The sequence below is a fragment of the Nomascus leucogenys genome, chromosome 19 (assembly GCF_006542625.1).
Source record: "Nomascus leucogenys isolate Asia chromosome 19, Asia_NLE_v1, whole genome shotgun sequence".
In the NCBI taxonomy this organism is placed as follows: domain Eukaryota; kingdom Metazoa; phylum Chordata; class Mammalia; order Primates; family Hylobatidae; genus Nomascus; species Nomascus leucogenys.
Genome location: NC_044399.1, coordinates 47,342,459 through 47,367,776, shown reverse-complemented (window position 1 = coordinate 47,367,776; position 25,318 = coordinate 47,342,459). Strand labels below are relative to the sequence as shown.

General features: G+C 41.1%; 1 protein-coding gene and 1 long non-coding RNA gene across 3 annotated transcripts in view; one reads left to right on the top strand and one right to left on the bottom strand.

Moving 5' to 3' along the window:
• MAP4K3 (mitogen-activated protein kinase kinase kinase kinase 3) overlaps positions 1–8,339 on the bottom strand; it is a 188,317-nt gene extending 179,978 nt beyond the window's left edge. Inside the window, exon 1 of one of the 2 annotated variants that reach the window (XM_003262766.3) lies at positions 7,921–8,339. In XM_003262766.3, coding sequence (XP_003262814.1) covers positions 7,921–8,016 — 96 coding nt within the window. In that variant the 5' untranslated portion in view covers positions 8,017–8,339. The remainder of the gene's footprint in view (positions 1–7,920) is intronic. The other variant, XM_003262767.3, reaches the window with a different exon arrangement.
• Positions 8,340–8,454: 115 nt separating this feature from the next.
• LOC105738602 overlaps positions 8,455–25,318 on the top strand; it is a 111,756-nt gene continuing 94,892 nt past the window's right edge. The window contains exons 1-3 of the long non-coding RNA XR_004027035.1: positions 8,455–8,574; positions 24,522–24,614; positions 24,980–25,048. This is a non-coding gene — a long non-coding RNA (uncharacterized LOC105738602). The remainder of the gene's footprint in view (positions 8,575–24,521; positions 24,615–24,979; positions 25,049–25,318) is intronic.

Below are 25,318 nucleotides of genomic sequence, written 5' to 3'. Positions count from 1 at the left end.
CATGCCTGTAATCCCAGCTACTTGGGAGGCTGAGGCAGAATTGCTTGAACCCAGGAGGCGGACGTTGCAGCGAGCCGAGATAGCGCCACTGCACTCCAGCCTGGGTGATAGAGCAGAGTCTCGAAAAAAATGAAAATAATAATAAAAAAAAGGAGTCCATATGCTCAGGGTTAAAAATGAACAAGACTAAGCCAAAGGAAGTCAGAAACTACTAGTACAATGAGAATTTTAATAAAAACTGAAAATATGGCGCATATTATAATTACTATGCAATCCTGGAGAAGTTTTCCATAATTATGTTTCACTGCAATATTAGTAGGAAAAGCCAGGGATAACATTAATTAATTAAAATAAAGCAACATATTGATGAGATAAAGATCATCTAAATAAATGTTAAGATACATCATATTCATAGATCAGAAGACTCAATGTTTTTAAGATCTCAATTCTCCACTAACTGAGTGACAGATCCCACACAATCCCAGCAGGTTGTGTATATAAAATATCACAAAATTATACACAAAGATATAAAAAATGAATGCATACAAAAACTGGTGAAATCTGACTAAAGCTTAGTTAACTGTATTGTGCCAATTAATTTCCTCGTTTTGATAATGCACTATAGGTATGTAAAGATATCACCACTGGGGGAAGCTGGGTGTTGGGTACATGAGACCTCTTTTATTACTCTTTTTGCAACGAATTTAGAATTATGTATCTCAAAATTTACAGTTAAGACAAAATTCCAGTAGGCTTTTATATTTAACTTGAAAAGCTGATTCAAAAATTTGTATGGGAAAGCAAAGGACCTAGAATAGATAAAACCATTTTGAAAAGGTAGAACAGAATTGGAGGACTCACCTTGCCTAATTTCAAGACTTTTGATAAAGCTACAGTAAACAAGACAGTGAGGTATTGGTGAAAGTATAGACATACAGCTCAAAAGAACAAGAGTCCAGAATATACTCACATGTGTACTGTCAACCGATTTTCATCAAAAGTGCTGAGGCAATTCATTCATGATTCATTTATACAAAGTTCTAAAAGAGCTTTCATGGTGACTGAAATGAGAACAATAATTGTGGGTGGGTGGTATTTATGACTGGCTGGGAAGGGGCATGTATTAATCTGTTCTCATGCTGCTAATAAAGACATACACAAGACTGGGTAATTTATAAAGGAAAGAGGTTTAATTGACTCACAGTTCCACATGGCTGGGGAGGCCTTACAATCATGGTGTATGTAGGTTAGTATACAGGCAATGAAGAGGAGATTCTTTGAGCAAGGTAAGGTAGACGATCCTTTATACAGAAAGAATTTTTACAATCTCAAATTTCTAAGAACTTAAACAAAATAAGTGTCTTATTTCAACATATCTAAATTTACGGTCAAATCTAAAATTATTCTACAGAGTTTAAGGGCTAAGGTAGGCAGTACATTATTACATTAGGAAACCAAACCTATAATCAGGTCAAGACAGTTAGAACTCAGAAATGTGGCATCTTCCAGAACAAAAAAAGACTGTAAAAAAAACCTAAAGCAGAAAAGAAATATGATTTTTGTACATATAAAAGTGGTATGAAAAAATAAATAAAAATTAAAAAAGAAACATGATTTCATCTCTTGAATTGAAGGTCTTTTTTGTATTAGTGAACAAAGTCCTCTTCCTAAAAGCCCAATTTAATCGTATTTTAAAAAAACAAAATAAAAGTCATATGTGATAGCCTACTGCTGTATTCACTAGTCAGTCACTAGGGGTCTTTAGTTCAAAATGATGGAGTATCTTCATATGCATATAACAATTAAGAACATTGCTTAATATGCCAAAGATACATTAAGCCTACTGACTTTAGATTTAAGACCTGATAATAACCCATTACATTTAACTCATTCGGTACCCACTACTGCCAGAACTCTAAGTCAAGCCCAATGCCACCTCCTCTGCAAGGCCTGCTGTGATTTCTCCCAGTCAGAAATAATGATCTCCTTCCTCTAAACTCACGTAGCCATGGTTTGTTCCTCTCATGTTGGTTCATATTTATTCATTCCATAAATATTTCTTAAGAACCTAATATGGGTCAGCTACTCTTTTAGGCTCTGGGGATACAGCAATGAACAAAGCAAAATCACCAGTTTCCTGGATTTACACTCTAGTAGGGAGAGACAGGCAATAAACAAATAAACGTGGTGATACATGCCATAATGAAAAATTAAGTAAAGAGTCGAACTGAATTTTTTGTGAAGCTAACAAAACTTAAAAGTTCAGGCCCCTTCACTTGCATGGTCCTCTATGAGTGCTGAGAGTTGCTGGGACATGTAGAGTATTCCAGGTGGAGACAGTGAGCCAGGTAGTCATCAGAAAGCATTTTTTTGTGAGCATTTCTGATTAAATGCCTAAGGAAATCTCAGAAGAAAGGGACCTAAGGTTAACAGTATTTTGTTGGGATATCTTTTCTCATTCTAAAGATTCACTTTCATACCTTTTTTTAATTCTAGTTTTGTTTTCTTAATGAGGGTCCCCAAAACTGCATAAACTTCAGGTCTCATAAAACCTGGATCCATCCCTGAATTGTATCCCTGAAAGTGGTGGGAGAAGTGCTGTTTTTTGTAGGGTGGAAACGAGCAGGCTCATTAAAAGGTGACATTTGAGCTGAGACTTTAAACAAAGAAGCAAACCAAACAGATATTGGTGGGGAGGGGTGGATTTTAGGCAGAGACAGCAAGCTAAAAACCCTCAGGCAAAGCATGAGGAATGCAGTAGGTTAGAAGGACAGGAGGAGGAGAAATACATAATAATAAATACTTCTAGACACAAACAGCAATTAACAATGACCACACTTTTATGTGTCATGTACTGTCCCAAGCACTTTTCTAAGCATCTCCATTTTACAGCTGAGGAAACTGAGACACACAGAGAGGTATTAAGTAATTGGCCTAAGGACAAAGCTAGTGGGTGGTGAAACTAGGCAGCCTGGCTCCAGAACCCTGTTCTCAAATCACTATGCTGTGCTACAGAGGTCGGTTGTGCAATTACGGAGTATCTAGAGAATCTCTCAGCCAGCAAGAGATTTAATATGATATAAATGAGGAAACCAAAAGGTTCTGATCTCAAACTACGATAGCTAATAGCAGGTACACATTTTATGTTCCTGTAAATACCAAGTACCAAGCCTTGTCATTTCTGCTACTCTACTCACAGTTCATAACACATTTCCTCTCATATTACAGTTGTTCAATGTATGATGGCTGTTCAATGTACTCTCATGAGAGAACTTACTATTCATTCTTAATACAAAATGATGCATTAGATACATTTCACCAATAAATACATACACAGATCAAAGGTTGGAGGTAAGTACCTCCTTTAGGGAATCAGATCTGCATCAAAGTCAGATAACCTGTTTGTTTTTCAAACATTCTAGAAAAATTACCTCGCTATCTGTTGCATTGTCACTTTTCATCTCAAATAGCTACTGATGATGGGAAATTCTACTTTATTCAACTTCAAATAATCTTTCTGAAGTTTAGGGCCATTTATTCTGGTCTCTCTAGAGTCTATCCTAAATGGAAGTAAATAAAAGTGAGCATAACTCCAAATAACAATGTTTGAGCTTCCTTCAAATGTTCTTTTCTAAATGCTTAAGGTCTTCACATTCCTTATCAGTTAGGTTTAAGAATTGAGTTTTCCAGAAAGGTTCTCACAAATGCTGATTATAATGGAAGAATTGGTCTATGATGATATTAACTAGAACACCTTGAAAGATGCATAATTACAAATAAACTAACACATAATTCTCTAAATGCATATAAATTGGTTTCCTTATTTTACTGCCCAATCCTCACCTTTTTTCCTGCCAGCTTTCACAGACACTTTAAATCTATTTACACAGACTACCATGTGAATCCTACCTGGAAGCTTAGCTACACGGCAGCCCGTGCTTCAGAGGGAATGGCTTCCAAACACACAAAGATGAAAAAAAATCAATATCAACCTTTCCAAAGCATGTTCTACAAGGCACTAGTACTAAGGACAAGCAATATGTATTACAGGGAAAAAGAATCTAATAGTCAAGTAAGTTTGGAGTTTGCTAGGTTAAGCAAAGTTTACCAGGTTTCTTTAACCTACTCATGATATGGCTTTTCCTGAAGCACCCCAACCACACTTTGGAAAATGCCTGTGTACAGAATTTAGCTAATGCCTAAAAAGTCCAGTCCAGAAGTCACTAAAGATGACTCTGAGGCTTAAAGCCTGGAGTCTTTGTGTATCCAGTCTTGGATACACAGGCTAGGAATCGTTCACAGGGACCAGACTAAAACCATAAGACTAGGTAAGATACTTCCTCAGAAACCATATTAAGACTATTCCTTCAAAACTTCTTTTGCCTTATCCTATCTCCAGCTTTGCTATCTCCTGCTTCTTTCTAGCAAAACATCTAGAAAAACATAAGGACATGAAGACTTAAAGGGTAGGAATAATAAAAATTAAACTGGAAAACTGCCTGACAAAAGATGGCACAATGCATGTGAAAATCATATTATGATCTATTATAACTACTTAATTTCTCCAAGAAAACTTTTGAATGGCAAACCTATGGATCATTTTTTCATTTTTTTGGATCATGAAGCTCTTTAAGAATGCAATGAATGCTATAACCCATCTCCACAGAAAAACACAAATACATACAACATTAAGCCTATTAATTTCAGAGCACTCCATGGGCCTCCTGAGGCCCAACTACAGAGCTTTAGTTGTCAGCTCCTAGGTCCCTAGGTAACCCAAGCTGCAGGCACTTCATGACAAAGCCTGCAGAGTTACTGGACACTTACAAGATACGACTTTTTTTAGACAGTGCAGATAAAATGTATATACGCATTGGCCTGAAAAAAAATAAAGATAACTTACTTATTAAGTAAAATTTGAGTCATTTATTCAATACCAAAAGAAGAATGGCACATGATGGTAATAATATCTCCACAACAAAACAGCTCTGAGAGGTTGATTCCACAAGGTCACATAGCTAATAAATCCCAGATTGTCCACATCCTCGTTCAGTGCTTTGGAACTAAACCACACCACCTTAAGTACAATAAATATGTTATTACATTGAGTAGGAAACCATTTTCAAAATAAAAATCTCCACCAACCTTCCAAGAATGACTATAATCGGGTCTCTTATTTATTTAATCCAATCATTCCATTTTTGGCATGTAAATGCTGACAAATTAAGGAACAAATTATATATATTGGCTTTTGAAAACAAAATGTACTTCTCTCTAGCACAATTAATTTGTATAAATAAGAAAAATCTAAAACAGCAAAACAAATAACAAAAATATGTAATTGTATAGCATAAACTTGATTATAGACAAAAACACAAACAAGAGTTTAGCAAGCAGGGGGATATGATGCCAAGAACTACATGAAGTTTCTCTGCTTTGGTCACTGGTATTGGAAGAGTCTGGCAGGCAGGGACCAAAGCATCTATTATCTGATGTCCACTTGGCAGACTACATAAACAGTGAGGCCTAGCGGCACAGCAGGAGTTAGGTATTCCAACTACTACTTAAAGATCTACACTAACTCAGAGTGTGGCTACAACTCAAATGCTAAACTAAATGTATGCCTCAGTTTCTCCACTGGAAATGTAATACATTATCTGCCCATCTCCTATCTTTAGAGAGGCAGTACTGCCAATTGGTTAAGAATACAGTCTCTAATTGGTTCAAATTTTGGCTTTGCCACCTACCAACTTTGGCAAGTTAATCTCCTCGTGCCTCAGTTTATTCAACTGCAAAATGGAGTTAACAACAGCACCTATCTCACAGGGTTGCTGTTAGCATTAATTAGAAAAATCTTATAGTGCCTGGCAAGTAATAAGCATTCCATAAACATCAGCTAGTATTATCATTATTTTAAACGAATGACAATATTAACCAACTTACTATACCTCTATTACACTTAGGAAATTACAGGCCCTAATTTTTTTGCTTTTTAATCATGTGGCTTAACTACTAACTGTTTTTTTTAATATAGTAAGTACACAGCCAATTATTCCTGTAAAAAAATTTACTGTATACCCTGCCACCTAAAACGTATACATTCATCGAGTTTTAGTTAACTTTTCATCGCAATGTAAGTGAACTCCCCCAACCAGTCATAAGCGACTTGCATCCATCCACTTCTACTTTCGCAGTCATCACCATATTCCTTAACACCATTATTCTTACCTAGACTATCACAACGGCCTCCCAACTGCTCCATTCCACTCTTCATGCTGTAGTAGGGAGCTCTTTTAAAAACCTAAATCTAATGTCACTCCTCTGCTTCAAAGCTTGCAATGGTTCCCCATTGTCCTAAACAAGTCCTATCTCCTAATGAGAACTAAGAGGCCTGCAAGATCTAGGGCCACCCTCCCGCTCTGGCTGCTCAGGCTATACAGGCCTTCTTTCAAATCGGGCCTCAGAGCCTTCACATATCATGCTCCCCTATCTGGCATAATCCCCTCTTCCCAGTACCCTAAGCAACGCCTAATCATCTCTGGGATCTCAGCTAAAAGGCGATGAGCCTCTGACACCCCAAACAGGATCAGGTCCTCCTATTACATGCTCTCATAACCCTGATCCTAATACTCTTCTCTGCATCACAAAATAAAACTGCAATAATTATTTAAATGGCTATTTAATACTGTCCTTGTCCAAAAAAATAGAAACCCTTAGTAAGATATGGAACCAAGTCTATTGTTTACTGCTACAACGCAAAGTGCTTACTTGCCAAGTATCTCATACGTTGTAGGTGTGCTCAATATATCTATATTGCATAGTAGGAAAAGTGATGAGATCCACGATGGTGAAAAGCAAATCATCCAGAAAACGAGACTAAAGCAGAACATTGGCTGCACTGTATTAAATATGCAAGTTACCACAGGCATTACACTGAAGAGTAAAAACCTGCTTCAACATGGGCAAAATAAAGACTAAACTTTCCAATGCAAAATTAAGTTTCTTTGTGCATCCTCAGGTGTTATGTGAAACAGGAGGAGTTCAACTTCAGTTACCAGTAAGAAGATACACAACTAAATCAAGACTGCTGCCACATTTGGCAACAACCTCCTCTCTTCTTGGCAGTAACTGCGAGGCCAAGAGTTGAGTTGGCCAGAGAAGAGTGATTTATCTTCCCACATTTAGAAGTGGTCCCTCTACAACAGGAATGCTGTACTGCTAATGGACTTTGAATTCTAACCTTGTCAAACCAGTACCTTCCCTAAGTATTCAAGTCACTTTTTGAAAAAAAAAAGTTTAAATGGCATCGCAGTCCAATTCGACTTAGAGAAAACAAAGTTGCTCTTTCAAAAAAAAAAAAAAAAATCATTACTTTGGAAAATTAAAAGAAACTGATAGGGGGATGGATAAGGCGCTAAAGGCTGAGAGCTGTCGATGGGGGATGGAGGTCGCCCAGCATAGTATAATAACTACTACCAAGGCCTGGTGGGCAGCGCTCCCAACCTAGAGCGGACGATCCCAGGTTGGTGTGAAGCAGGCAGCTTTGACAACGCCAGACCCCTGCTGTCCGGTTCGTCGCGCTGACCCTGCCAATGCAACAAACGCCCAGACCCTCTCTGCACTATGATGAGCAGAGTGGCCCGCTCTCGTTCTGCCCTTCCCTGGAAATGCGCGCAAGAAGGGAGGTGGCAAAAATCACGTCCACCGGAGGGCTCAGGTAAGGGCTGGGGAGGTCTCGGGGTTAAACATTTGGCCCTTTGTTCACCAAGGCAGCAGAGCCCTCGGCGTCCGCAGCTCCTCCTCCCCGACTGCTCCCAGGGGCCAGCGTCTCCCGAGGACAGGCGGCGCGGGCTTGGGCGCCAAGGCTTGGCTGCGGGTCGGGACCCCACGGCCTCGGCGGCGCGCGGCCCCTGCCTTTACCTTGTAGACGTCGCCGTAGGTGCCGCTGCCGATGCGCTGAATCAGCTCGAAGTCCTCCTGCGGGTTCCGGCGGGACAAATCGAAGCCGGGGTTCATGGCGGGTCCCAGGTGCCCCCCGCCTCCCTCCCGGGCAGGGGAGGGGGGGCGCTTAGGGGGCCACACGGAAAGAGGGCGCCGCGGCCGGCCCCCGGCTCCCCCGGCGGTCACAATCGCCCGGCTCCACGCTGCGGCCGCAGACGCCGCCGCCGCCGCGCCGCTCCGCTCACGCCGCAGCGGACGACGACAAGCGGCCCAACGGCCCCCGCCCCCCGCAGCCCGCCGCCGCGCCGAACCCGGTCACACCCACAAGGAGAGGAGAACCCTCGCCGCCCCTGGCTCGGGGTGAAACTCCAACATGGCTTCCGCTTTCGCCGCTCCTCCCCCTCCCCTTACTCCGGCTCCTCCAACCTCCTCCCGGTTTTCCCGACTCCCGCCCGACTGCGCAGCCGCGATCCCGGAGGGAGCGCTCCAGGCCGAGCGCGCACCCGACCCCTTGCGCGTTCCGGCTCCGCGCGCCTGTCAGGCCGGGGCCGGCGGCGGAACAGCTTGGGACCCGAAACGCCTCGGCTTTTCTGCGGACCCGCGCCCGGCCGCTGCTGCCGGACGCTTGAAAAGGTTTGCCTGGCCCAGGGACCGTGGTTAGGACCAGCAGGAAGTGGCTTATTTTCGTTTCTGATTCCCCTAAAGACAAAGTTGGACCTTGGTCTACCTGGTCCCAGTTCCAAGCAGATAGCATAGTGGTAATATCCAAGACAGCCAATGTCCCAGCCTTTATTATTTTAGAAGCAGCTACCCATAGGATACCACAGAGTGCTACAGCCTTTCTGGGATTGCGGGGAGGGGTCACTAAACACATCGTGAGGAAAACCCCCAGGAAAAGTGAGCTGTGCTTGCTTGCCCCTGTCCCCGACACTCGGACCCTTGGAGTTGGCCTGCTAGGGTGCAAAGGAGGGCAGGCCAGAAGGGCCGCCAGGGAGGTGTGTGCAGTGGGCAGCGCGTGAAAGCTCCGGGAGGAAAACACGCGGAACAGCTGCTCACCATCCCACGTGGGAGACAGGCAGAGCGCAGAACTAAAGCAGTGATTGACCTCCCTCTTCGAAGAGGGTTAGATTATCAAAGACGGGCGGGGACTGCGCAGGCTGTCAAGCAACCCTGCAAAGAAGGGGTGGAGGGTGGACTAGATCCATTACCGCACCTGAAATATAAACACGTGACGATCCGGAAGTTCTTTAGCTGTGACCTTACCTACCCAAAAACCCCACCCTGCTTAAGACCCAGATTTCGCGTCTTCTGTCTGAGCTATGTGGACTCCAGCTCCGATTGTTAATACTTGCCCAAGAAAGCTTGAGGATAATGGAAGGTTATTTTTCTGTTATCATTGAACTTCCCAATAGACATTTCCAAGAGCTTTAATCAATTAGGTGATGGCCACTTTGGCAATACCACGTTGGAGTTTTGCTTCAGAAATGCTTTCCTAATCCCCTTAGGCACCACACCTTCTAACCACTAATATTCCCTAATACCTCGTGGCTCCTGAGAAACTAGGTCTCATCAAACCTGTTAAGGATAAGTATAATCAAATAATAGTAGAGCAAACTACTTAGAGTTAACTGCTTCATACTTTTTTAAAAAATATTTTCAATCCTTTTGCTTATAGGAAAATTGCATATTTACTAAATTCTCAAGTTGTTTACTTTGAGTATCTGTTTGAAAATGGTTATCTCTTCACCTATACAAGTAGCCTTTCAGTTGTGTAATTTTTAATTATTAAATTTTAATGCATCAGTAATATGAGAGTATCACTTAAATTGCCTTAGGAGTGCATATCATTGAATATCTTCTAGATGAATCTACCTTCAGGCTCTGGTATCTTGAGAAACTCCTGACTATAAATGTTATTCCATAGCCAAGGATCTTGCTTTTGCTTGTTTAAGGTACTTGCCCAGGATTTCTGATTCCTTCCTTCAGTTTGTCCACATTTGGAGAATTGTTTGGTATCTTTAGGCCAAATGCAAGAATAATTAGCCAAGGATTCAGATAAGCAGACCTGACAAATTATCCCAAATGGGAGCCAAGTCTGCTCTTTTTCTCTGCCTTTTTTTTTTTTTTTGAGACGGAGTTTCGCTATAGTTGTCCAGGCTTGAGTGCAAGGGTGCAATCTTAGCTCACCGCAACCTCTGCCTCCCGGGTTCAAGCGATTCTCCTGCCTCAGCCTCCCGAGTAGCTGGGATCACAGGCATGCAACACCACGCCCAGCTAATTTTTGTATTTTTAGTAGAGACGGGATTTCTCCTTGTTGGTCAGGCTGCTCTTGAACTCCTGACCTCAGGTGATACACCTGCCTCGGCCTCCTGAAGTGGTGGGATTACAGGCATGAGCCACTGCGCCCGGCCTCTGCCTTTTTAGTGCCAGAAAGCCAAATTCTCAGGACTGAAAGCTGCACAAGAAAGTTCTAATGATTTAAGTGTTTTGTTTGCTGAAATAATAGATTTCATCTATTATTGAATAGATTATCATCTGTCCAAATAACTTTGCATTTGCATCACTAATAAGACTTCTTTCAAAAGGAAAAGACATTTCAGTAATGCTGGAACAGTCTTTAAAGTTTTGTCTGTTCCATTTTGGCAGGGCCAAGCTAGTCCTTCTGAGAAGAGATGAATTTCCGTGTAAGGGCCTGATTTGCCATGTGGGTTACAACATAAGTAAAACAACTGCTCACGAAGAAAATATTTTGTTTTTTGTAATATATGCATATGGCCAATTCCAGTGCCTTTTTCCCCTGTTCTAACAATCTTCAATTTTGCTAGAAGTAACACTAATGATCACACTTTCCTAGAATCAGAGAAAGAGCTTCCCTCTTCTATGATTAGAAGCATTCTTAGAAGTCATCTAATCTTTTTAACTTAGGAACTGCTTCTACAGCATCTCTGCTGGATTTACTGCTGCTTGAATACTTTCAATAAAAGGTGACTCATTGCTTCCCAAAACAACCCACCTCGTTGTGATACAGTGCTAGTAAATGATCATAATAACTAGGAGAAAAGTAGTAATTTCTAACATTGCTAAGTGCTTACAAGATACCAGGAATGGAGCCAAGTATTTTTCATGTATTATTTCATTTAATTCGCACAACAACCTAATGACATAGGTAATACTATCTCCATTTTATGAGGCACAGACAGATTAAGCTGCTCAAGATAACACAGAAGGCTCAAATTTGAACAAAGGCAGTGTGACACCAAGGCCAGACTCTTAGCCACTAGCCTATACTCTGCTTATGTACAATATACTTAAAAAAATTTCTCTTATGGTAAGCCAACCTCTACCTCCCTGTAATGTATTTAGAGGCAATGATTATTAGATTCTGGTGGTATTGAATACAGAAAAGAAAAGCCACAATGCCTGGAGTTTACAGTCTCATAAATAGTGTGAGAAGCACAGAGAAGGGGAATTAATGCAGACGGGAGGAAGATTTAGGAATGACCCCTTGGCTGGGCGCGGTGGCTCATGCCTGTAATCCCAGCACTTTGGGAGGCCGAGGCAGGTGGATCACCTGAGGTCAGGAGTTCAAGACCAGCCTGGCCAACATGGTGAAACCCTGTCTCTACTAAAAATACAAAAATTAGCTGGGCGTGGTGGCACGTGCCCTGTAATCTCAGCTATTCGGGAGGCTGAGGCAGGAGAATCACTTGAGCCGGGAGGTGGAGGTTGCAGTGAGCTGAGAGTGCGCCATTGCGCTCCAGCCTGGGCAACAGAGCAAGACTCCGTCTCAAAAAAAAAAAAAAGGAATAACCCTAAAGCTGAACCTTGAAAAATGCATAGACAGACAAGGGAAAGTGGTGCATGCCAGGCTGGCTGCTTAGCGCCTTGAAGCACCTACCCGTTTAAGTGTAACACAGCAAGGAACACAAAAAGGCCAAGATAGGCAGCAGTCCCCACCTGCCAGCATGTCCAGGCCATCCTTCTGTTGGCCCATCCCCCATGGGTTTCTGGCTTAGGAACCCCTTGATCCCCTGCACCAGCTCCCAATTTCATCCTCAGGACCTCTTGTCTGACAACTCACTGGAGCCCCTTCTTTGGCCTATTAACCTCAGCCCTCCTCATATAACATACCCCACTCACATTTTCAGTACATTAGCTGCTCTGGAAACAGGATACTGAGCAAGCCTTAGCTCAAAAAAATACTACAAGCAGGTCATCCACCAGGGGAGGAAAATCACACAGAGACATGTATGTGAAATAATATGGCACATACAACAGATAATTGTGCCTAAATTCTGAAGACAGTGGGAGATGGTGGCAATGGAGCTAAAAAAATCAGATTTCTTTTTTTAATTAAAAAATTTTTATTTATGGCCAGGCGCAGTGGCTCACACCTCTAATCCCAGCACTTTGGGAGGCCGAGGTGGGTGGATCACCTGAGGTCAGGAGTTTGAGACCAGCCTGACCAACATGGTGAAACTCTGTCTCCACTAAAAAAAATACAAAAATTAGCTGGGAGTGATAGCACGTCCCTGTAATCCTAGCTATTCCAGAGGCTGAGGCATGAGAATCGCTTGAACCTGGGAGGAGGAGGTTGCAGGAAGCTGAGATTGCACCACTGCACTCCAGCCTGAGTGACAGAGTGAGACTCTATCATTTAAAAAAAATTATTTATGTATTTTATTTCTCCCCAGCTTTAAATTGAGGCATAATGGACAAATAAAAATTGAATGTATTTACAGTGTACAATGTGATGTTTTGATATATTTGTATGTTTTGAAATGATTACTGCAGACCAGCTAGAAAAATTTACTTACAAAATTCAAACATGCTTAAGAAAAATTTATACTTTTTTAAAAAAAGTCAGAAACTGCCTTGTGAGGAGCTGGTTTTCAGGTGAGTTTTCATATGTTTAAGCTGTGGAGAGTTCCAAAATGTTATACAGCCTTACCTAGTACAGCTCTGAACCAGGCTACCTAGATTTAAATCTTATCTCTGTTCCCTTACTGAAAAACCTTGGGAAGTTATTTAAAACTATAGCTGTTTTGATTAATCAAAAAGAAAATACATGGAAAAGTAGTGCCTGGCCCTACAGTAACCCCACAAAATATTAATTATTATTATTTTGAGTGTTCTTTTTTCTTTTTTCTTTTTTTTTTTTTGAGACAGAGTTTCGCTCTTGTTGCCCAGGCTGGAGTGCAATGGCACAATCTTGGCTCACCGCAACCTCCGCCTCCTGGGTTCAAGCGATTCTCCTGCCTCAGCCTCCCGAGTAGCTGGGATTACAGGCATGCGCCACCATGCCTGGCTAATTTTGTATTTTTAGTAGAGACGGGGTTTCTCCATGTTGGTCAGGCTGGTCTCGAACTCTCGACCTCAAGTGATCCGCCCACCTTGGCCCCCCAAAGTGCTGAGATGACAGGTGTGAGCCACCACGCCCGGCCTATTTTGGTTGTTGTAAAGACATTCTAAAGATGCCAGTCTTATGATGTCAGTTCTAAAGATGACAGTCATGGACATGGAGATGAAGATATGATTTAGGAAGCAATTACAATAACATATGTAAGAGACCCTGAATTAGGGTCCGGAGTGCTGAGAATCGAGAAGAGAGAAATAACGCAGGAGATCATTGGGAGATGGAATTCACAGGCTTGGGGAAGTGAGGAAGCAGGTGGAGACATTAGTGACTCGTAGGCTTGTGACTCAGGCAATTGGGAGGGTCATGATAGCATTTGCCATAATAAAAGGAGCTGGTATAATTTGGGAGAGAGTTTTTGTACTGGGTGAAAGTAGATGATCTGTTTTGTAGCTAAATTTGAAGTGCTCAACTGGAAATATAAAATTAGTGATAAAAATGTGGATCTGAAATTTAGAAACGATATCAGGGCTAATATTTAGATTTGAGGAGTCATACTTCAGAAAAATTTTTTGGGCATTGATATGGTTTGACTGTGTTCCCACCCAAATATCATCTTGAATTATAGTTACCATAATCCCCACGTGTGGTGGGAGGGACCTGGTAGGAGGTAATTGAATCATGGGGGCAGTTTCTCCCATGCCATTCTCATGATAGTAAGTTCTCACAAGATCTGAAGGTTTTATAAGGGACTTCTCCCTTCACTCCACTCTCATTCTCTCTCCTGCTGCCATGTGCAGAAGGACATGTTTGCTTCCCTTTCTGCCATGGTTGTAAGTTTCCTGAGGCTCCCCAGCCATAGGGAACTGTGAGTCAATTAAATATCTCTCCTTTATAAATTACTCAGTCTCGGGTATGTCTTCATAGCAGTGTGAGAATGAACTAATACAAGCATTGATCATGTGTCAGACACTATATTAGATTATGATGATGCAATAGGGCATGGTCTCTGAACTTGAATTGAGAATACAGAGTTCTCAGTGAAAACTTCAGAGAGGTACAGGGAAGCAGAGCCAGAAGGAAATATTAGATGCCCCTGGGGCTAATAATTTGGCTCTTTTTCAAACTAATATATGTTTTTAAATTTTCTTTAAATCAATTTTTTTTTTTTTTGAGACAGGGTCTCACTTTGTTACCCAGGTTGGAGTGCAGTGGCATGAACATGACTCACTGAAGGCTTGGCCTCCCAGGCTCAAGATATCCTCCCACCTTAGCCTCCTGAGTAGCTGGAACTACAGGCACACACACCACACCTGACTAAGTTCTCTTTATTTTTTGTAGAGATCATGTCCCATGATGTTTCCCAGGCTGGTGTCAAACTCCTGGGCTCATGCGATCCTCCTGTTTTGGCCTCCCAAAGTGCTGAGATTATAGACATGAACTACCATAACCAGCCTAAACCAGTATTTTAAAAAACAGGTACTCAATATTTATTTACAAATGAGGGAGAGCTCTGCCTTGCTGTGGGTGGAGCTGGGAGTTCTCAAGTGTCAACTTTCAACCACTCTTATTCTGAGCAATTTAGCTCAGTTCTCAGATTTGCATACCTCCAGTAGTGTTTGTCAATGGAGGTTTTATTAGCATTTTGGGTGGAACAATTTTTCCTTGTGTGGGACGATCCCCATGCATCATAATATCCCTGTCCGCCCCATGTCAATACTACTCCTAGCCATACTGACATCAACAAAAATAGCCACACAAATTTTTGAATGCCCAAGGTTTGGCTGGGTGGATGGGAGTGTGAGTGGTTGGATGGAGAATGTTTGCCTAACATCTCCCTTGGGAGAACTGTCACCCACACCGATCTGTTTATCAAGGTATTTCTATCTCATACAGTATATTTGCTGAGAGAAGTTCTGGTATGTAAAATATTATCTGTTTTATTACATTTCCAATGTCCAAATGATGTTGTTTCACTGTCCTCCGTAGATTCACAGCCAGCATTCCGCTTCCACCTGCCCCTTATCGTATACTTCCTGGGACTACTTAGGAGAGCACCAAATGTAGTCTTTGTAAGTTTTAAAGTCTTCACAGAGGAAGGAACATCTCAGCAGATACTTAAAAGACAAGTAGAGAATTAGCCAGGCAAAAAGGTACACTCCACACACACACAAAAAACCTAGTTCTGTTTATGGTGAATGTGGTAACAGATGAGTCTGGAATGGTAAGCAGGAACCAGTCCATGATGGAGCATATAAATTGTGTTAAATGATTTGGATTTTTCTCTCTCTTTTTTTTTTTTTTAACTGAGAACAAAAGGGAGCTATTGATGAGTTTTTGGCATGTAAATAACAAGATCTTATTTGTGACTTGGAAATATTTCACTAGCTGCAGTGTGGAAAATGAATTGGAGACAGGTGGCAAGACTGGAGACATGATATGAGAATAATCAGGAGAACTTTGCAATGGTATAGGTAAGAGAAAATGGTGGCCTGAATTAACATCTGGAGTGCATATCAACATACAGTGATGGTAGTATTTGAAATTGTGGGTTGAGATTAATTCTCATAGGGAAAATGTATGGAATAGGCAGAAAATGGGTTCCTACAAAACCCCAACATTTAGGGTGTGAGCAAAGTAAGGGAATTTAGCAAAAAAGGCCAAGGAGGTGGGACCCAGTGTGATATGTGGTAATGGAATTGTATGGCATCTATTGGAATGAACAGTCAGGTTTCCCTCCAGGGAGGTACTTGCTGTATGGGCTGTGATTAGCTGACAGCCTCCCAGCACCATGCCTTTGGGATCTATCACAGCATTTATACAGAGGTCTCCCTTTCTCTAGATCCTCCCAGCCAATGCCTGAGCATGGCTATTGCTTTCCAATGTAGTTTCTTCTGATGGGCAATCTTTGCTCTGGGGTCCCCACTGGCCTAATTGAGCCTTCCTCAGAGCCGCCTTGCAGATAGACTCTACTCAATTCTTCCTTTTCCTGTTCCCTTTATGGTATTAAGATGTGGATTGCAATCTGACATTCTTCCCTCCTACTGCTACTTTTCCTCTTTATCTTTCACAAGTGTTTTCACAGATTTCTTGCACTTCAATTCAATCTTACTATCTACTGAAGTAGTACAAATGGTACCAATGAAACAAAAGAGGAAATTTTAAGGAGAGTGGATCAACAGTGTTAAATACCAAAGAGAGACTGGGAAACAGGGGGACAGAAAAGTATCGTTAGTTGTCATTATGGACATCAATGCTAACCTTAACTATCAAAGTTCATATTTTCTCTTCTGCTATTGTGTCTCCTCTTAGTTATACTCTCCCAAATCCCCTTCAGCCTTTCTCATACATCATGAACTCTATACATCTCATCTGGACCCCTTCGTATGGACACATTTAACTTGTTAATATCTTTCAGAGTAAACTCTGGCAAAGAACTGAGCTCAGTATTCCAAATGCAGTCTGGTCATTCTTTACTATGGGGGGATTATAACTACCTATTACTGGAACACTTTATTATAGCCTACACTTTTATCCAATTTTTTTATAGCCCAACAAACTCAGGGTCACTGTACTGCTCGACTCTGGAAGGTGCCATTCATACTGTTATCTATAATTCTAAAATCCTCAACCCTAACCTGGCCCCTTGGTCCTGATCAAGAAAAATCTCCAAAAATCATATTTGCCCTCCTCTAAGATCATCAGAAGTGTTCTTGAACCCATGCTGTCATAAAGTGTCAGGGACAAGAAACCTGGTCTCATGCATCTCACTGTGAAGTTTCTGCCCTGACATCAATCTAACAGGCTAGATGTTATCTTCTCACCCCCAGGCAAATATACCACCACCAACAACAAAACTGAGCACCCAGTACCTGTACGTTATATTGCTACCAGCTGAGATCTCGAAAACACAAAAGAATTATCTAGACAAGAATCTTTCATCTTCTTGGGAAGCCAAGATTTTAAATGATATCTTTTCAGACTCATCCAGTCCTAGAGCGTACAGGCTACATCAAAAACAGACAACAAAATATGGTCATGTACCGTATGACAACATTTCAGTCAACAACAGGCTGCATATATGACAGTGGTCCCATAAGATTATAATGGAGCTGAAAAATTCCTGTTGTCTACTGATATCGTAGCTGGTGTAACGTAGTAGTGCAATGCATTACTCACATATTTGTAGTGATGTAAAACCTACTGTGCTGCCAGTCATGTAAGCGTTCAGTGCATATAATTATGTGTAGTTCATAATACTTGATAATGATAATATATGACTGTTATTGGTTTATGTATTTACTATACTATTTATCCTTATTTTAGAGTGTATTCCTCCTACTTATTTAAAAAAAAAAAAGTTAACTGTAAAAGAGCCTCAGGCAGGTCCTTCAGGAAGCATCCAGAAGAAGGCATTGTTATCGTAGGATATGACAGGTCCATGTGTGTTATTGTCCCTAAAGATTTTCCAGTGAGGTCCGGGCGTGGAGACATATGCCTCTAATCCCAGCACTTTGGGAGGCTGACACAGGAGGATTGCTTGAGCCTAGGCGTTCAAGACCAGGCTGGGCAACATAGCGAGATCTTGTCTCAAAAAAGTTTTTTAAAAAAACCTTCCAGTGGGACAAGATGTGAAGGTGGAAGACAGTGATATTGATGATCCTGACCCTTTATAAGCCTAGGCCAATGTATGTGTTTCTGTGTTAGTTTTTAACAAAAGTATTTTAAAAGTGTAAAAAAAAGAAAAAAATTTAAAAATACAAAAATGCTTGTAGAATAAGTATATAAAGAAAGAAAAGACTGAACATGGTGGGATGCATCTGTAATCCCAGCTACATGAGAGGCTGAGGCAGAAGGATCATTTGAGTCCAGGAGTTCAAGACTAGCCCTAAAAGAAAATATTTTTGTACAGCTATATCATGTGTATGTTTTAAGCCAAGTGTTGTTACGAGTTAACTTTTTTTTTTTAATTTAAAAGTATATAAAGAGGTAGTGGCTCACTCCTGTAATCTCAGCATTTTGGGAAGCTGAGATAGGAGGATTGCTTGAGCCCAGGAGTTTAAGACCAGCCTGGGCAACACAGGGAGACCCCATGTCTATAAAAAATTAAAAAAAATTAACCAGGCCTGGTAGTGCATGCCTGTGGTCCCAGCTATTCAGGAAGTTGAGGTGGGAGGATCACTCAAATCTAGGAGTTTGAGGCTGCAGTGAGTTGTGATTGTGCCACTGCACTCCAGCCTGGGTGACAGAGCAAGGCCCTGTCTCAAAAAACAAATAAAATTGCAGTAAACTAAGATTAATCTATTATTGAAAAAAAATTGTATAAATTTAGTATAGCCTAAGTATACAGTGTTTATAAAGTCTACGGTAGTATACAGTAATGTCCTAGGCCTTCACATTCACTCACTACTCACTCACTGACTTACCCAGAGCAACTTCCAGTCCTGCAAGCTCTGTTCATGTGAAGTGTACTATATAAGGGTACCATTTTTTAATCTTTCATATTGTGTTTTTCACTATGTCTTTTTCCATGTTGATATACACAAATACCATTGTGTAACAACTGCCTGCAGTATTCAATACAGCAACAGGCAGTACAGGTTTGTGGCTTAGGAGCATTAGGCTACACCATATAGCCTAGATGTGAGGTAGGCTCTACCCTCTAGGTTTGTGTAAGTACACTCTATGCTTTTCATACAACAATGAAATCACACAATGACACATTTCTCAGAATGTATCCCTGTCATTGAACGATGCATGACTATATTGAAGAACGCTAAGGAAGTACATGCTGCTAAGAGACAGACTGAGGGATGGTTGAGATCTTTTTTTAATAAAATCTTGCTTATATTTATCTGTTATACCATGATATATTAGAGCATAGTGTTTCCCTGATTCCATTTTACATAACATCCAGCCTAGAATTCCCCTCAGATGCCTCTGGTGAAGAGGTGTTTCCCTGTGTCCTAGTTCCCAAATACAGAGCGCTGTTGGGCCAGACTGACCTGGCCCAGAACAAATATAGTCACATACATTGTGTTTCCAGAGTTGCTCACTGCCCCAGAGTCGTATCCTGCTGGCCTTTCCACTAGAAGCTTTATTGTACGTTACTATTTCTCTCCTTGGAGGACTTCACCCCTGCACAACAAAACCTGTATAATAGTAAAGCAAATCTATTTGTAGATTTAGAAAGTTCATCTTTTTTGAAAAAAATCATCCACTAATTTGTTTTAAACCTGGATTGGAGTTTTTCTTTCTCAAAACAGATTAAAACTGGAAATAAAAGCTCAGTTAAGGCCGGGCGTAGTGGCTCATGCTTGTAATCCCAACACTTTAGGAGGCCAAGGCAGGCAGATCACAAGGTCGGGAGCTCAAGACCAGCCTGACCAACATGGTGAAACCCCATCTGTACTAAAAATACAAAAATTAGCAGGGCGTGGTGGCACGCGCCTGTAATCTCAGCTACTCAGGAGGCTGAGGCAGGAGAATCACTTGAACCTGGGAGGCAGAGGTTGCAGTGAGCCAAGATCGTGCCATTGCACTCCAGCCTGGGCTACAGAGCGAGACTCTGCCTCAAAAAAAACAAAACAGCCAGGCGCGGTGGCTCATGCATGTAATCCCAGCACATTGGGAGGCCGAGACGGGCGGATCACGAGGTCAGGAGATGGAGACCATCCTGGCTAACACGGTGAAACCCTGTCTCCGCTAAAAATACAAAAATAAAGCTGGGCATGGTGGTGGGTGCCTGTAGTCCCCAGCTACTCGGGAGGCTGAGGCAGGAGAATGGTGTGAACCCGGGAGGCGGAGCTTGCAGTGAGCCAAGATGGCACCACTGCACTCCAGCCTGGGCGACAGAGCGAGACTCCATCTCAAAAACAAACAAACAAATGAAAAAAAACTCAGTTAAAATAGTTCAAATACCAGGAGTTTTCCATTACTCCTATTACCTGCTCACAGTTCAAGGTCAATGGGAAGATAACTCATTTCTCAAACTGACCCAGATCTCTGCACCGGGAAACAGATCCATTTGCTGGGTCTGAGCTCATGGCAAAGCATGTCTAAATCAAGGTATGCCTCTTCTTCTTCTTCTTTTTTTTTTTTTTTTTTTTTTGAGACGGAGTCTCACTCTGTTGCCAGGCTGGAGTGCTATGGCTCGATCTCGGCTCACTGCAACCTCCACCTCCCGGGTTCAAGTGATTCCTGTGCCTCAGCTGGGACTATAGGCATGTGTCACAACGCCTGGCTAATTTTTCGTATTTTAGTAGACACAGGGTTTCACCATGTTGTCCAGGATGGACTTAATCTCCTGACCTCGTGATCCACCTGCCTCGGCCTCCCAAAGTGTTGGGATTATAGGCGTGAGCCACCGTGCCCTGCCAAGGTATGCCTCTTCTTAGTATTAGAGCCAGACCTTCAGCCTGGGATCATATCATCTGGGTTACTTAGAGATACTTTAAAAATATATGAATCTTTTTTTTTTTTTTGAGACAGTTTTCTTCTTGTTGCCCAGGCTGGAGTGCAGTGGCGCAATCTCGGCTCACTGCAACCTCCACCTCCAGGGTCCAAGCAATTCTCCCGCCTCAGCCTCCTGAGTAGCTGGGATTGTAGGCATGCACCACCATGCCCAGCCAATTTTTTGTATTTTTAGTAGAGACAGGGTTTCATCATGTTGGCCAGGCAGGTCTCGAACTCCCGACCTCAAGTGATCCACCTTCCTCAGCCTCCCAAAGTGCAGGGATTACAAGTGTTAGCCACCGTGCCTGGCCAAAAATATATATCTTTAAATTAGTAGTTAAACATAAATTAATAGTTAAATTTTAGTATGACCTCTCTCAGCTAAGCATCTGATACTATCAGGATAGTTTTAACATGTGTTGATGGAATAATTGTTCTCATTGTAAAAGAAACAAAAGGAAGGAAATTCATGAAAGTTTCCCCACCACTTTGTATTTTATTTACAAATGGTTAAGCTTGTATATGAAATTTGTGAATAGCCTCTTTCAAATTTAAGTGTGGAGCTTCTTATGGTCAGTCTGTGTCTATCTCAATGTCTGGAAATGTTTCTATGAACCTGTACTGCCTAAAAGCATAACACTTTTGCATTGCTGATGCCAGTATTTAGGGTTTATGTATCCTCTCACCTAAGGAGAGCATTGTTCTGTCGTTCCACATAAACTCAAAACACCTATCTGCAAATCTGAGTGCAGTGTGTTGTCTGCTATGTGGTGTGCAAACTCTTAATTAGTCTCTCTGGCCCCAGTCTCTTCCTCTTCTTATAATAGCACACCTGGACAATAAACATGCTTCCAGAATGCCAACAATGGAAATATGGAAGTTCCAAGGTGAAGCTAAATTTGGAATAAATGTGAGTTTACATTTAGCCATGTTGACTTTGAGGAGATGAGAGGGCATTCAAGGAGGAGCTATTACAAGGATAAGGACAGATTCTGAATACGAAGTATAAGAGGGTAAATTGAGCCATACAAATAGAGACCATAGTTGGAGTCATGAGATTTACAAATGGGGTCTGAGGGTGTAGAGCAATGTGAGCAACGTTTTTTCTTTCTTCTTTTTTTTTTTCTTTTTAAACAAGGGGCTCTTAAAAGTAACAGAGGTGGACCATGTTTTTTTAAACATTGAAAGTGAAAATAATGTCACTGAATTCAATGACAAAAATGTATGCTTTAGGATGATTTCATGAAGTATGACTATTCTTCCTCCAGGCAAGTGTTTTCTGGCATTTCCTTGATACATATCTGGCATAGGATTTAAGGGATAGATAGTGGAGGTCCGAGTGGAGAACTGAGAGAAGAAGAGGAACCAGAGAAGAGCTGTCAACTTTCAAAATGTTGGAAGAAGGAAGAAGGGAGAAAATAAGCAAAAGTTCAACAAACTGAGTACTTGTGAAAGAGATTGTGGGTTTATGTTTGAGGACTAAAGAGAATAGAATAGAACTCAAGTGTAGCTCTATAAAATGGATGGGTTCCTCTTTGATGTTTTTTTTCAGAGTTGGAAGTAAAGGTTAGAATACCTTTTTAAAATTACTATGTATCTTGGCCGGGAGTGGTGGCTCATGCCTGTAATCCCAGCACTTTGGTAGGCCAAGGCAGGTGGATCACCTGAGGTCAGGAGTTTGAGACCAGCCTGGCCAACGTGGCGAAACCCCGTCTCTACTAAAAATATAAAAATTAGCTGGGCATGGTGGCACGCGCCTGTAATCCTAGCTACTCGGGAGTCTGAGGCAGGAGAATTGCTTGAACCTGGGAGGCAGAGGTTGCAGTGAGCTGAGATTGCGCCACTGCACTCCAGTCTGGGCAACAGAGTGAGACTCTGTCTCAAAAATCAATCAATCAGTCAATAAAAATAAAATAAAATAACTACATATCTCTACATGTGACTCTGAGCAGAGTCTCAGGCATGTGAGACTCCAGGATTTATTAGGGCTATAAGAAGAATGCCAATGAGAAACTTGGTAATGCTTTTGAACCACTAAAGTGTTATCTAGTCACATCTAAGATGTCACAACACAGAAGCAGCTTTCTAATCTTTTATAACTTAATTTGCATGGCTCTTTAGAGTTTATAAATGTCTTCACATTTATATCTTATTTTATCTTTGGAATGACTTCCTGAATTATTATCATCCATAATTTGTAAATGGGGAAATTGAAGCTTAGAGAAGTAAACTAGAAGCATATCAGAGTTTATAATTAGTTCCAGTCAATTTAACATCAACTGAGCCTTGATCTGAGTTTCAGGTTGCACTAGATACTGGGGATGTGAAAGTCAATAAAATGTGCAACCAGTCCTCAACCATTACACCATTACTTTCTTTGCTTTTCCCAAATTCTTTCCCAGAGGTTTGATATCCACCCTTCCCTTGGGTTGGGCTGGTTCATAGTGAGATACGATACTGAGCATTACCTATACAAACACCAGCTTACAGGAAGTATTGACTCCAGGGTACTCTGGAAGTTCCACACCTATGATGTAGTTAGCAGAATTGCAAAAGTGGTTCATGCCTGTAATCCCTACGTTTTGGGAGGCCAAGTCAGGAGGATCGCTTGAGGCCAGAAGTTTAAGGCTATAGTGAGCTATTAGTTGTGCCACTGTACTCCTAAGTGAGACCCTGTATCTAAAAATGAAAAATAAAAACAATTGCAAAGGTAAAGAAGATCAGGGAACTCTTATACAACCACATTAGAAGGCAATTCAGCAAAATCTAATCAGCTAAAGATATCTTTATTGTACAATCTAGCAATTTCACTTCTCCATGTAGAAACTCTCCCTTAAACATACAAGGAGACGGGTAAATGAATGTTCATTGAAGTATCATGTATAACAGAAAAATAATTGGAAATGATGTAAGTTTCCATCCACCTGAGAATGGATAAGTAAATTGTTTTGTGATCACACAGTGGAATACTACATATTAGTTAAAATGAATGAACTAGAACTGGAACTAAAATATTCATAAATCTCAAAAAATGCAATACTGAGTGATAAAGTAGCAGAAAATAAAGAAAGTAAGCTACTGATTACACTAAGTTTAAACACATGAAACAATACTAGATATTTCTATGTGTGATAAGCATTTTAGAATATCCATGGTAATAATAAAAAACATCATATTCAAGATATTTGTAATATCCTGTTGAGGAAAAAAAGATTATCATATAGCATGCAGAAGGCTTTAGCTGATTCACTTCAAAAAAAAGAATCTGAAGCAAATATTGCACAAGTTAATACTTGACAAGGATGTGTAGGGAGGAAAAAAAGAGCTTGTTATTACTTTCTATATGTTGATGCTTGAAATATTTCATTTAAAGATGTATATGGCTCCTAGACTTTGGAATTCTTGGCTTTTGTGATTTTTTTTATGTGTGTGTGTGTGCAGAATTTTCTTTTTTTTCTTCTTCCCATGTTGAAATTCCATCCATTCTTTGATAACTAGCTTGTCTCACCACCTTATTGAGAATTTCCATGATGACTTTGTCAGTTCACAGGGTGTTCTCCTTTTTTTTTTTTAGATTTATTTATTTATTTAGAGATAGGGCCCTGCTCTGTCACCCAGGCTGGAGTGCAGTGGTACAATCATAGCTCATTGCAGCCTCAAACTCCTGGGCTCAAGTGATCCTCCTGCTTTAGCTTCTCAAGTAGCCAGACTACAGGCACGTACTACCATGCCTGGCTAATTAAAAATTTTATTGATTTTTTTTTTATAGAAGCAGAGTCTTGCTTTGTTGTCCAGGCTGGTCTTGAACTCCTAAGCTCAAGTGATCCTCCCGCCTTGGCCTCCCAAAGTGCTGAGACTACAGGTATGAGCAACCATGCCCAGCCTTCTCCTTTTTTAAAACCCCTTCTAAGTGTATAAAGTTCTCTTGTATATATGTTTGTATCACTAGATTTTTTTGATGTTGTTGGTTAAATATATATTGTCTTGCATTACTATTTGACTTTAATATACATAAATCTTGTTTCTCCAATTATATTGTAAAAAGTCTTAAGAGCAGGGACAATGTCTTCAGCTTTGTTCATTCTTCCACAGTGCCCAGCAGAGCCTAACCAAATACTTATTAAAGTAAAGTGGTATTTTTACCAATAATTATAACTCTTCCTACAAAACCTTTACATAGAAAGTTTAAAATAATAATTTGAGCTACATTTGCTTTTATTTTCCCAGAGAGAGAATGCTAATGAGCTGTGAAATGACCAAAGATCTGGCAGCAGAAGGGAAAAGAAAAAATAACAGGTTTGTATATTATACATTCTGGATAATCAGCTCTTGAATGATTAAGTGTGGAATACGTCTTATGGGGAAAAGAAGATTTTTAAAACTCATTTTGGCCCGGCACGGTGGGTCACACCTCTAATCCCAGCACTTTATGGGAGGCCGAGACGGGTGGATCACGAGGTCAGGAGATTGAGACCATCCTGGCTAACATGGTGAAACCCCGTCTCTACTAAAAATACAAAACATTAGCCGGGCATGGTGGTGGGCGCCTGTAGTCACAGCTACTCG